Source organism: Schistocerca americana, chromosome 5, assembly GCF_021461395.2.
Source record: "Schistocerca americana isolate TAMUIC-IGC-003095 chromosome 5, iqSchAmer2.1, whole genome shotgun sequence".
NCBI lineage: Eukaryota > Metazoa > Arthropoda > Insecta > Orthoptera > Acrididae > Schistocerca > Schistocerca americana.
In genome coordinates this window covers 519,434,014-519,448,960 of record NC_060123.1, presented here as the reverse complement: position 1 = coordinate 519,448,960, position 14,947 = coordinate 519,434,014, and the positions used below count along the sequence as shown (strand labels likewise).

The window sequence follows — 14,947 nt, the reverse complement described above, 5'->3', positions numbered from 1 at the left end:
CTTCAATTGTTTTATCTTTTCATTATGGTATTTCTATGTAATTCACTGTGTGTCCTTAGAAGAATGTAGTCTCTGCATCTCATCACCTGTAGGTGGCACTGAGAGTTGTCGTAAAGTAAAGACACATTTCTTGTTTTCCATTCACACTTATTGTCTTCCTATCATCTTGAATAACTAATAGTTGGATTGTTTTACTTCATACTACTGGATCTGAACTCATGTATGCTCCTTCTATATAGTTGTGATGAATTGTACACGAAGATCCATAAGCGGATAATGCAGAAATATTTCCCACATCCCATCACATAGTGCGAGCCGAGCTGCATATGCTATCATATACTTGGGAAGTTCACAGTAAAATGGGAATGAGGGGACATGGATATGCTGTAAGCAGGAGTCAGTATCCAGACTACTAAAGCTGAAATGGGCAGTAGTGCCACTGGTGGTTGAGTCAGTCTTCATACACCATCCATGCAAAACATTCTGAGACTGATTTTATTCCTGGCATATAAGGGAAGTCGATGCAGAAACTACAGTTGCAGCTTCAACTAACAATTATAAACAAGAGATGGTGCATTCCACCTGTCAGTTGTGGGCAGGCATTGTTAAGTGGTGGACGTGTGACTGTACTGTGTCAGTATTATTGTGCTACAAATTGCAATGGAGCAAGATCTTTCTATCGGGTGTTCAAGATATTCTCCAGAATATTTTAAAGAATACAAAACTGAGTGCATAGCTTGTCCAGCATGTCTTGTCTCCCAATATAAACAACAACAACACATGGACACCTGGCATGACTTGACTGAAATGTAAACTACAGACAATTCTTTTCTGGGAAAAATCATCATGGATGACACGACTTGGTGTTATCAGTACGAACCTACCATAAAAAGACAGAGCAATATTCACATGAAGGGTCAATACTTTGGCAACATAACCAACATTCAAGACAATGTGCTGCACAACTAACAATATCCCGAAGAAGCATTTTTTTGACAGTTTCATATGGTTTGACAAATGTTCTGTGTGTTGTACTCAATGGGATGAGACTATGTAGAATGCTTGAAGGATTAAAACCATTTCAGTATTTCTCCATATTTTTTATTAATCCAGTCTCAAACTTTTTTGGACTGGCGAGATATAAAACAACTTACACCTCACAATACCCAAAGTTGTGAAATGTTGGACTTAAATGTTAACTTTATGGGGTGGAAAAAATTAATTTAACTTATTTACAGTGGTGCAGATAGACACAGAAAATTCTATAATAGGTTGGTGGAAATGTGAGTCAGAATATCCATATCCCAAATATAAAATAGTATCACCTCAGTGAGTTCCACATGTAGAAGAATATAAAAGATGATAAGTTAAAAATGGAATTACCTCAAGACTACATACAAGAGTAATAATAATATTTTGATAACAGAAATTTAAGGTTGGAAAAAAAATATTTATGCAAAGCATGGAAAGCAGTAGCGAGTACTGAGTAGGAGAGGTTGGGGAGACGAATAGCTCTAATTTAAGTACCAAACTTACCACAAAATTGAAAAGCATAGCATAAGATATGAAGAGAGAGCAGGGAGAGGAGGGGGAAAGAGAGAGAGAGAGAGAGAGAGCGAGAGAGAGAGAGAGAGAGAGAGAGAGAGACTGACATTTGAAAGGATAAAGTGATACAATGCTAAATTTGTAGTCATCTACATCATGGCAGTGGCCATTCGTTCAGGTAGATGCTTAGTTAACTGCCATACTAACATGTAATCCTGCATAGTAACCACAGCACCGCCTGTACATGAAGTGGCTGGTTTTGTTAAAATTTTATTGCTGATTTGCTTCTGTGTCAAACATCACCCTTATCTGCAGTAAGCTCATTTTGATCACTGTTGTTGTCAGTTACAGAAAGACTGGTTTACTCATTAGTCAGTATGCCATCAGGAATCAATAAACTTTGACAATATGCATGAACCACTCAGTGTTCCGTAGCACTGTTTCAGAATTAGCCTTTATTAAGGGAATGACATCCTGCTGGTGAGATAGCATTTCAAAATGTACTTTTACAAATCCTGGAAATATTATGATCTTTTTAGTTTTGTGTAGGCTTTCTTTATATGGTATTGTTTTAGGCCACATATTTGCTTAGTGGTTCAAGCAAGAAGTGTGAGTGATTTTTTCAGCCACTCTTGAAATTTGTAGTTGGTGTTGAGGTGATTGAGGTTGTATGAACCATACAGCAGTATTTCCACAATGCTGCAGCTCTGCAGCCCACTGATCCCTAACTTCTTTGAAATGGTTCATGCCATGTCCCTCAAATATGAATCACAGGGGCCAATAGGAAAGCATTCTGTACTGAATAATCCAACTGGGAAGTAGTCACATATGGTGTCCCATAAGGTTTCAACGTAAGTCTGCATTTTTCCTTGCATATATTAAATTTGTTTCCTTTGCATATGATGTAAACAATGTACTAAATAGTGACTTTGTAGTTTTAAGAATAAACATTAACAAAATTTTCACTGACATCATATCTAACTAAATCAGAGAAATTAAAATTAAGAAGAAAAGAAAGTTCAGTGTATGCTGTTGAGAACTTTTAAGACGTTTGTACTCAACATGTGAATAAAATATGAAAACCTGGAGATAGGAGAGGCTGAAAGTGTCAAGTTCTTGGGATTATGATTTGATTATAATTTCAGTTGGAAAGAAAGTACCACAGAACTGCTGAACCAACTAATGAAATCTGTAGTTGCCAGCAAATGCTTCTTGCTGTAGGTGATGTAGAAATAAACATGATAACATATTTCAAGTCAAAATTTCCCATGTCCTATAGTGTGTAATAGAAATTATTGCAGTTCCAAGAACTTCCTACAGAAACATGTTCAACTAGATATACTAAAAGCGGCTTCTGGTATGTATATAAACAGTATACAAAGTGTCCGTTATACAGAACAAACATTATCAACACCTCTGATACGTGATTATGCTAGTATACTGCGATCAGTTTGTGACCTGTGAAAAGGTTAACTGATTTTTTTTAAAGTGTTAGATAAAAACAGCTGCTGAATATTACAGGAGGAAGAGCAGTGGCTTTTGATCAAAGCAGCTGTTTTTCTCATAACCTAGAGATAATTATCATAATTATCACTTTGAGCAAGTCAGTGCTAGCTAGCTATAATTTGTTAATAGCACTCTTTACAGAAGCAGTCCACAGCAGTTACTTCTGCCTGTTGCATAACTTGACTTATCCCATGTCTCTGGAGCTCTCCATCAGGATGGGAGTGACAAATCATCATGTGTGAATGAAAAAATGACTTGTACATCTGAGAGTCATGATTTGTAAGAAGAGGAAGAGTTTTTTCTCTTTTTTAAAAAACTAAAGTCTACTTTTTGTTACTACCACTGGAAGAAGACCAGAAACATCCAGATACTGTGGTTATCTGATGAACTGAAAGCAGTAGACAGTTGTGTGTTGTTTAAGTAATGTGTAAGTAAGTAAAAAGTGTAGCAGTCTTGTTCTCAGACTTCATTTTTACTGCATACGTGAGCCTAGTTCTGTATCTGTCTCACCAATGTTCTTGTAAGACTGTTAAGAATGTATATTTTGTCCTAACTGTAAATGTTGCAATGCATTACTTGCAAACAATTCCACATCTTGGGACCAGAGTTAGGAGACGGCAGTGTAACAATAATGATTAATTTCTTCACGACATTTACAGACATGATGATTTACGACTACAGGAGTGAATAATACTGAAAGGAAAATTATGTGACATAATTCCTGGTCAGTAATAACCTACAGGAGGTGAAATATCTGTACTATGTGGCAGTCATAACTAGTAGTTCCTCCTTTGGGGAAGAGAGGAAGCTAGGTTGGGAAGGTTAACATGGAAAGTAGATCACTCAGACCTCAGAATGGGAGGGACCTCACCTGTTTTGAGGATGAGGAGAAGCAAAGAGGCATTTGCTAACCTTCTCAACCTATCCCTCTCTCCTTCCCAAAGGAGGAGTTACTAATTCCAAATGCCACACAGAACATATATATTTTGCCTCCTGAAGAATGCCTCTTTGCCTCCCTGTCCCCAAAGCAGGTGGGTCCCTCTCATGTTGGGGTCTGAGTGACGTGCACTTCCTTTGGAACATTTCCTAACTTGGCCTTCTCAGTTCTCTGAGGAGTGAATGATACATATCTTTTCTGTCAGTTTATTATTTTATCACATTTGAATTTTTGACCTGTTTTGCTTTTATTTAGTAGCTTATCAAAATATAAAAGTCATACTTGAGATAATATGTATATTTTAAAACTTCTTTACAATACTGAAGCTTGTACATAGTAATACACTCCTGGAAATGGAAAAAAGAACACATTGACACCGGTGTGTCAGACCCACCATACTTGCTCCGGACACTGCGAGAGGGCTGTACAAGCAATGATCACACGCACGGCACAGCGGACACACCAGGAACCGCGGTGTTGGCCGTCGAATGGCGCTAGCTGCGCAGCATTTGTGCACCGCCGCCGTCAGTGTCAGCCAGTTTGCCGTGGCATACGGAGCTCCATCGCAGTCTTTAACACTGGTAGCATGCCGCGACAGCGTGGACGTGAACCGTATGTGCAGTTGACGGACTTTGAGCGAGGGCGTATAGTGGGCATGCGGGAGGCCAGGTGGACGTACCGCCGAATTGCTCAACACGTGGGGCGTGAGGTCTCCACAGTACATCGATGTTGTCGCCAGTGGTCGGCGGAAGGTGCACGTGCCCGTCGACCTGGGACCGGACCGCAGCGACGCACGGATGCACGCCAAGACCGTAGGATCCTACGCAGTGCCGTAGGGGACCGCACCGCCACTTCCCAGCAAATTAGGGACACTGTTGCTCCTGGGGTATCGGCGAGGACCATTCGCAACCGTCTCCATGAAGCTGGGCTACGGTCCCGCACACCGTTAGGCCGTCTTCCGCTCACGCCCCAACATCGTGCAGCCCGCCTCCAGTGGTGTCGCGACAGGCGTGAATGGAGGGACGAATGGAGACGTGTCGTCTTCAGCGATGAGAGTCGCTTCTGCCTTGGTTCCAATGATGGTCGTATGCGTGTTTGGCGCCGTGCAGGTGAGCGCCACAATCAGGACTGCATACGACCGAGGCACACAGGGCCAACACCCGGCATCATGGTGTGGGGAGCGATCTCCTACACTGGCCGTACACCACTGGTGATCGTCGAGGGGACACTGAATAGTGCACGGTACATCCAAACCGTCATCGAACCCATCGTTCTACCATTCCTAGACCGGCAAGGGAACTTGCTGTTCCAACAGGACAATGCACGTCCGCATGTATCCCGTGCCACCCAACGTGCTCTAGAAGGTGTAAGTCAACTACCCTGGCCAGCAAGATCTCCGGATCTGTCCCCCATTGAGCATGTTTGGGACTGGATGAAGCGTCGTCTCACGCGGTCTGCACATCCAGCACGAACGCTGGTCCAACTGAGGCGCCAGGTGGAAATGGCATGGCAAGCCGTTCCACAGGACTACATCCAGCATCTCTACGATCGTCTCCATGGGAGAATAGCAGCCTGCATTGCTGCGAAAGGTGGATATACACTGTACTAGTGCCGACATTGTGCATGCTCTGTTGCCTGTGTCTATGTGCCTGTGGTTCTGTCAGTGTGATCATGTGATGTATCTGACCCCAGGAATGTGTCAGTAAAGTTTCCCCTTCCTGGGACAATGAATTCACGGTGTTCTTATTTCAATTTCCAGGAGTGTATTTTCCAAATCTCCAATTCACTGTGTTTGTTTGCATTAAAAATTAAGCAATGATAAAAAGATAAGAGTGTAGCTAAACTGAAATAATATTACAAAAGAGAAATAATTTTTTTAATGAAAAGGCTAGTTGCTACTCACCATATAACGGAGATGCTGAGTTGCAGAAAGGCACAACAAAAGAACTGTCAGAAAGTTAGCTTTCAGCCAACAAGGCCTTTGTAAAAAATAGACATCACACACACACACACACACACACACACACACACACACACACAAATGCAACTCATGCACACACAACCATAGTCTCTGGTAGCTGGAGCCAGTCTGGCTCCAGCTGCCAGAGACAGTTATCATGTGTGTGTGAGTTGTGTTTGCACGAGTGTGTGTGTATGTTGTTTGTTTTCGACAAAGGTCTTGTTGGCTGAAAGATAATTTTCCAACAGTCTTTGTCTTGTGCCTTTCTGTGACTCAGCATTTCCTACATACGGTGAGTAGTCCCTATTGTTTTCATTATATTGTTACATTCCATTCTGGTTTTTTCCATTATTTAAATAAACTTTTTTGGACTGTATGTTATAAAATTTTGTTACCTGCCACCTTGCTTATTAGTTTCAAGGAGTTCTGTCTGCCACTGTGATTCTTCTTTCAAGCAAGCCAATGCCTCACAAAAGTTGGCACCAATTTCTTTTAGGTGAAGAATGTCAAGATGATAACCCTAGAAAGAACAAGCATTTGTTGTATACCACTGACATTGTGTTTGCAGTAAGAGATATCAGAACAATGAAAGACATCTATTCATCTATGCATTTTGGAAACCATTGATTAGTGGCTTTACATTAGTTGGTTGGTTAGTTTGTTACATATTCCATGGATCATTTTGCACAATAGATCATAATTATGTAGGACGAGTCATTTTACATTCACATTGCAAATTAATTTGTATATAAAGTTACATTCTGAACGCTTCTAAAGTTTGTAACTATATAAAAAGAAAAAAAAAAAAGATTACAGTTAGTAATTCCCACCCACAACCTACTACACATTACAGTAATAGAAATTCTTCTATGGAATAGGAGTTGTAAAGGAGAAACTTACTGAGTTTGTTATCAAATTTTACTTTGCTTTTTGCCAGACATTTTATATCACTCGGTAAATGATCAAAAATTTTTGTTGCAGCGTTATGCGCCCATTTTGGTGCCAAAAACAACCTTAATATGGAGTAATAAATGTTATTTTTGCTTCTGGCACTGTAATTATGTACCTCATCATTCCTTTTGAACTGTATTGGATTATTTACAACAAACTTCGTGAGGGAATAAATATAGTTGCAGCCATAGTCAGAGTGCCCCACATCCTTTGAGAGATGTCTGCAAGATGATTGTGGGTGAGCACTACACATTATTCTTAAAGCACATTCTTGTGCAATGAAGACTTTTGTTCTTAAAGATTAGTTATCCCAGAACATTATTCCATTGGACATTACTGAATGAAAATATGTCAGTTTACTGATTTGTCTCTCCCCAAGATTTACAGTGATTCTACATGCAGAAGTGGCTGAGCTATGTGGTTTTAGGAGTTGCAAAGCATGTTTTTCCCATCCATACAGACCCCAAGAATTTTGAGGTTTCCACCCTATTTATTATTTCATCAGTGTGCATTATATTTATTATTGGTGCAGTACCTCTAGATGTGCACAATGGAATATGCTGTGTCTTTTAAAAACTGAGGGTGAGTCTATTCACAGTAATCCACTCAATGTTACTAACAAGAACTTCGTTTACCATTTCTTCTGTTTCTGTATCTATATTTGGATTGATTACAATACTAGTGTCATCTGCAAAAAGAAATAATGAGGAATTAATGAGGAACAATAGAGGATCTAAGACTGAACCTTGGGGAACTCCATTGATTTCTGCCCAGTCAGAATTATGTCCCTGGACTATATTGTTTGAATTACTAAGTAAAACTTTCTTTAACATTATCCATTGGTTGGCTACACCATCAGTCCTATAAAACTTTAATTTATCTAGGAGAATACTGTGATTCACACAGTCAAATGCCTTAGAGAGGTCACAGTAAATACCAACCAGCTCTATTATACTTTTAATGCTTGTAAAATCTGCTGAGTGGACATGTAAATGGTATTCTCAGTAGAACAAACCTTCTGAAACCCAAACTGTGGTGAGATATTACTCTAGAATATACCATCATCTCAAAAATTCTGGAGAATGATGTCAGCAGTTATTGACATCTCTCTTATCACCTTTCTAAAAGAGGGGTTTAACAACGGCATATTGCCTTGAGTTAGTGATGCATTAAGTATTTCAGATAAGACTTGGCTTATTACAGGGGAACAAATTTTTAATACTCTATTGGAAACACCATCACAACCAGATGAGCTTTTATTTTTGAGAGTATGTATGATTTTCTTAATTTCAGAAGGAGAAGTAGCGATACATTCATATGACTGAACTCTATGAAAGATACATTTTCAAAATACTGCTGCGATTTTGCTCTTGAACTGTTTGTCCCTCTGCTTTGTACTATATTTAAGAAATAATTATTTAATGCATTTGCTACCTGTGAATCATGATTTACAGCCCTTCCATTCATTTCATTAGTGATGTTGTCTTGTTCTATTTCTATGGCTGGCTGTCCTGTCTCTCGTTTCACTACATTCCATATAGCCTAAAGTTTGTTGTCAGAAGTATTGATTTCTGACATTATGTGCACATTCCTTGATTTTTAATAACATTTATTAGCAATTTTGAGTAGTTTTTGTAGTGTGCAACTACTGCAGGACCCTTTCTTGTTCTTGCCAAAAGATACATTTCCCTTTTTGCTTCTACAAGATACTTTAATCCCTCTAGAGAGCCACGTTTTTTTACATGGCTGTTTAGTGTCCATTCTGATTAGCTTATGCAGAAAGCTGTTCTCAAATAATGATATGAATTTATCATGGAATTGCTTAAATTTCATGTTAGCATTAGATTCATTATAAATTACATCCTATGTCATCTCCTGTAAGCTGTTCTTAAAAACAGTTGTCCTAGAGTCATTGATTATTCTAACTGATTTCCACTGAGGAGTATCAAATTGTAAGGTGTGCTGTTATTTATCCTAACTAATGTGCATCATGATCAAACAGTGCATTTGTCACTGGATAAACAGGTATATTCTTGCTCTGAACGTCATCAAAGAAAACATTATGAATTAGGGTTCTACTGTTTTTATCCATCTGTGCTGGAAAGTTACTACTGAGATGAAATTGTAGGGTCCGAATAAGATTTCCAGCTCTCATTTTTCCTATTAGAATCCCTTAGAAAACCTACACTGAAGTCAGCATTAACCATTAACTGCTTGCTGCTGTTCGACAGATAGCACAGTAAGGAATCTATATTCCTCATAAATAGTACAAAATTTTCCAGTGTTGATCTATATACAGTTACAATTAAAAGTGAACTGTTTTTCAGCATAAATTCACAAGCACACACTTCCGTGTACTGATCACTACAAAATCTACTTGTCTCAATGTTTTTGAACTTATGTTCTGTCTTAATCCACACAACAGCTCCTTCTTTTCCCATGTTATTGCTGCAAAAGTAAGCTGCAATACTGTAACTTACCGAACCCTTCAGTTAGAGTCAACCACAGAGAGTAGTTGGGTGTAAAACAAAATTGCCTTTGGGTGTTGCACTATGTTCTGTAATCCTCATATGGAAGTCTAGTACGGCAAATAATCCAAATAAGTACCAAAAAATCACCAGTTAAGGCTGAAAAATCTGGTTAAAAACTGTCTGCTCTATGAAGCATGAGACATTTCCTGTTGGTGATCTGTAAGATGTCAGAACAACTGGCTCGTGTGTTTCCTGGCCCACTATTGTGGCACAGCATTCAAGAAAGCTTTTCAACACAACATTTCTGTTGAAGGGCTTGTGCTTCACTCCATTTCTCGCATGTATAGCCATTCCAGTTTCTTCTTAATTTGTTACGCAATAGTATCCATCCAAAAGTATTTGTTCAGTTTCAATGAGTTCCATGTCATGTTCTGGTATGCAAAATACATTTGCTGACATTCCATCTGTGTGGATACTAAAGTTCACCTTTTTCATTACTGAGGCACTTGATATTTTGGTGGAAGAGCTGAGGCTCTTTAGAGGAATTTACAGTACAGAGGATTAGGGAATGCACTGCAAAACACAAGGTTAGTATAGACACTGCTTTGGTCAGACTGAAAACTTTTAGTAATTAGTCATGCCAGTATCCTCTTATCAGAACCATTATAATTCAACCACGATACATATCATGTACTGAAGTTAGAGGTAATGCACCAATCACACCCATGTGTTAATACCTTCGTATCCGAGTGATACAGAAAGCTCTAAATTAACACAGTCCACTAAACAATTCACCCAGGGCTTAGCATACCGCTCAAAGATTGCAAAGAATGCTGTTCACACTAGTGTGAAATGTCGATGTGCCTGGTATTAGCCTCAACTATACAATTCAGGTTGCAGTCAAAACTGATCCCTGCACCCTACTATTATATTATCCTCTACGCAAAGAATCGTCCCCAAAGAGCTGAATCACAGATGACACCATAGCCCTGCACTTGGTGTAAAATTTTTTTATTCGTGTACTAATCATGTCCCAACCACACTCTGAAAACCACTGTGTAGTGCATGACAGAAAGTAATTCCCATTATACCATATGTTAGGGTTGCTTCCCATTCTATTTGCATGTGGTGTGCAGGACAAATGACCACTTAAATATGTCTGGATTAACTGTAATTAATGTAATCTTTTCTTCATGTTTTTGATGGGAGTGATATATGGAAGGCAGTAATGTATTCCTAGATTTCCCACTTAGTAATGGTTCTTAAAACTTTGTACAAAGCTGTGCTGAAAAGTAATGCTACCGAATTTTTATGAGAAAACTCTTAAAGCTTTTTGAATAAAACAGTTATTATTAACATTCTACATCTTTATTTTTCATGTCTATACATTTCCAACTCCCTGCTGGTAGAGGGCTCCAAATTGTAGCATTTAACATGGCGGTGTGTAACATTACTATGACAGTGTGTGAGAAAAGTATGCTATAGTCACGTTTCAATTTTGGAGAGTTTGTTCACACATGGAGCAGCTTCTCCTTCAGCATGACAATGCCAGATTACATACGAGTGCTATGATGATATCTTTAACTATCGGGTGTCTTGGTTTCACAGTCATTGATCACTCTCCATACAGTGCCAACTGATTTTCATCTGTTTCCAAAAGTTAAACAACACCTTTGAGGCCTTAACTCCGATAGTGGTGAAGCAGTGTGAGCAGATGTGAGGGTGTGGCTCCATCAAGAAAATCAAACATTCCACAGTGACGGTATCAACAAACTGGTCTCTCTTTGGGAGAAAAGCGTTCTTTGCCAGGATGACAATGTTGAGAAATGAATGTGTAGACATGAAGAATAAAGATGTAGAATAGTGATAATGTTTATTTTGTCTAAAAAGTTTTAAGAGTTTTCACACAAAAAATCTGGAGGCATTTCATTTCAGCACACCCTTGTAGATAGCGGTAGTAGGCTTGCAGGATGGTTGGCAACTATCACAAAGCACTTGCAAGTCTATGTTCCAACATTTTCTGATTCTCCCATGGGTCAAACAAACATGTCACCATTTGTGCTGCTTTTCTTTGAATACATTTGCTCAACAGCATCAGTCATAGTGAAAAATTCTTTTTGATGATGGCAGCGTACTATAGTCACTGAGAAAACAAAGGAACTCTCTGTATATGAAACAAATGATACCCTAAAGGAAGTCTGCAACTGGTCCATATGTAAGAACATTAGAGTGATCATAAAGAAGACAAATAGTGTGAATTCAAGTTTGAAGAGGAGAAAATGATACCATTAATAGGCTGCACAACAAACACAAAAGTTATTGACCTAAATATTGATTGAAGTGGTATGAACACAGATACTTGGAAACCAGCATGTAATGGCCTTAAAATGTTAAATCTTTTAAGCTGAGGTTTTGCTTGGACTAAATGTTATGGAGCAGTTAGAACTAAAGTTGAGAAAGGATTTGCTGAAACCAACCACGAGAAACCAGTGACTGACTCAAGTGCCCATGCTACTTTTAAGATTAGGATCTTCTGCTGCAGGAATCTTTCCGATGGTGGTTGGCAATTTCTTTAAAACAGATGTAGCAACAACTTTCAGAGCTGTCTACAAGGTATTGGTCTGCACTGGCTCACCGAAGAAAGAATTCATCAAAATGCCGATGGAAGAAAATGATGTGAGGAAAACCTAGCATGATTTTTATCAAATTATGTGTTTTCCTACTGTTTTATGCACTACTGACTGTACCCATAACGCCATCGACCACCTGGTGGCAAAAGTGCAGACACATTTAGGAATCATAAAGGTGATTTCTGTTAAATATATCAGGAATATCAGATGCTATGCTTATTCAGAGTGTATAGTGTTGGCATTTGTGCTAACTTGATTAACACTGAAGCTCCTTTGGTAGATCTATTTTTAGTGTTGTACAAAAGGGCTGGGCCCAGAACAGAGTTCGATTTCTGAACTAATGTAAAAATTGACGTTCTTTCAGTGATGATTATACAGTCAGCCCTAAAAGTCCTCTCATCATTATGTAACAGATAGTGTCTTTTAGTTACAGACTATTCATATGTAGACTTAGTTTTTAGCTATGGAATTCTTTTCTGGGGAACAAATGCTCAAAATATGATCACAGCTTTCAATCCCTATTTAGATGATAGTTTATTGCATTTGGGAGGTCACCTGCAGTATGCCAAGACATCTAATGAAGAATGTTATTGTCTTATAGTAGAAGACCACCTCTTCCACCCTTCCCCACTGCAGACACTTATGGGTGTAAGCACTTGGGTATTTCTTGGATGTGCATCTGATGGATGCAGCGGTCAGATGTCTTATTGCATTTGCAGTGTGTGCACAATCCATCCACAGTTCCTTTGTGTGTCACGTTGCTCCTCTCTCACACACATCAACATGGCAGACAAGTAAAGGGAAGCATCACCAGCACTTCTGGGATGGCTCTTGGGCAGGCAAGTAGTATGGTTCATCCATGCATGTTCTATTTTTGAGCAAGACCATGTCTTCTTGGAAAAGATGGCATTGCCACTGCAGTATGCACAGCAGGGATGGGAACAACATACTGGTTAAAACCAATACTGGTATTTTAGTTTTGAATAACAGTTATTTTTTTGTATTTGTATGATCTCGGTTATAACAACAACTGGGTAAAAAAAATGAAATATCAATTAGCCATAGCAGCAGTGCAAAACATTTTTGTTTTCAAAGGAACCTTTTTTTAAAGGAGTAGTAATTTTAGTCATAAAATTTGCACTGCTTTGAAATATTGGATCATTATAGAAAGTGGGAAAAAGCAATCAGTGCAATTTTAATAAAAATGCTGACAGAAACAAGTAACAAGCACATGGCGTAGGAATTGGTACTTGTTACTATGTGGCGTGGTCTATTAGGTGGTATGTGTGTCATGCGAAGTGGAAGACTTGCCTCATCTGGTCTATATGACAGTTTCTCACTGTTGTCATTGGACATTAGATGTACTACAGAATGGCACCATCACTAGTCTGGAGGAATTTAATGAAGTGTGGTATTAATGAAGTACAATGCTCCATTGGTTTTAGAAGATTAAAAATGGGAGAAGTCACAATAAACTTCTGATATAATATAAGGCAAAAACTTAGTTACAATAAAAATAAAAAGCTGCTGATCTACTGCCTGTGTCTACATAACATGCCTTTATCTGTTTGTAGCCCTTGAAAGCAGATAAATTATAATGAAAAATAGAGTTCTTCAACCTCAGTTTGCACCTTTTAACACTGACTATTCGTAATGTCCAAATAGTGGTATAAATCTCAATTACAACATGATTTTTGAGAAGTTTGAAAAAATTAGAAACAACAGGAGAATACTGGTGATTTTCTGTGGTAGTCAGCCACTTATCACTTTCTGAGAAAAGCACCAAATAGTGGACAGACTAAGTTTTATTTTATTTGCCTATTTCACTTAATATTTTGTTTGCATGTATCTTGAAACTGAGAGAATTAATAAATTTTATATTTTGTTTGCTTTCTACGTTTATTACAGGAAACAAAACAAAAAAATAAAAACCGAAAATCAGTTATTTTCAGAAACTGGTTAATCTAAGCAGTTTTAACACTCTAGTTAAAAATGGTGTTGAAAAAAACCCCGATATAACTAAAAATTGATTGTTTCTGCAATAACTGCCATCTGTAATGCACACGAACTAAAGTTCATAGATGGCACACTAAACTTATCATAAAATTCTATAGTTAATAAAAACTCTTCACTCCTATTTCAGAGGAGAATAGAGGGGGGACGGCAGGAGGGGGGTTTCAGGCATCTATTGAGCCTCTTGTGGATGCCTGTGCAGTTGGTTATACCATTGGAAATAGACCACGGTGGAGAAGATTCGGAAGAGCAGCAGAACTGTACATTTTGGTCCTAATATGCATGTTAAAGATATGTTTATGTTCACAGAATACATTTTATTTACTTGTCACTATTATAATAAAGTGTGATTGAGTTAACACACTAGTTAAATTTCTTGCTGCTGGTTTCTGTCTGTCATTGGTAGCTCATCACAGATGACACACAGATCAACATCCTAAAAGGCTGCTCACTGAGCTGAAAAAGAAAGCAGATCTGGGACTAGGTGTTAGGCTTGTCATACATTTACATTATGAAGATTTAAGAAACAGACCTGGGATTTAATAGGAAAAATTCTTTCAGGTGGTCTAAGGGCAAATTTGAGAGTGTTCTGTAGATTTGTTTGTAGATTTTCCCTTCAGAACAGGAGTACTTATGAGATGGAATATGTTTGAGCAACAGGACAGAGGTGATGGATTTCATGTTGAGGGGAAAAACAAAACACAGATTGTGAAACCAAGCAACAGCTTAATACTGTAGCACTACAAACATATAAATAACAGAGCAAAGAAAAGGATGAGGTCTTCAAGATGACAGCCTATCTGCCATGTACGGGAAATGTTACTGGAAAAATATGCAAGTACTTCCAAAAATAGTTAAAGTGATCATTCTTCCTCCATCAAAAATATTGGCACTTCTGATATTGGTCAAAGAGAACTTAGTGCTGCACAAGGCA

The 14,947-nt window shown here is 38.5% G+C and overlaps 1 protein-coding gene across 4 annotated transcripts in view; it reads right to left on the bottom strand.

The window, feature by feature from the left end:
• Nucleotides 1-14,947, bottom strand: part of LOC124616726 (cytosolic carboxypeptidase 1-like) — a 514,069-nt gene that overhangs the window by 17,704 nt on the left and 481,418 nt on the right. For all 4 annotated transcript variants that reach the window (XM_047145088.1, XM_047145090.1, XM_047145089.1 and 1 more), the window contains exon 22: nucleotides 6,344-6,468. In XM_047145088.1, coding sequence (XP_047001044.1) covers nucleotides 6,344-6,468 — 125 coding nt within the window. The remainder of the gene's footprint in view (nucleotides 1-6,343; nucleotides 6,469-14,947) is intronic.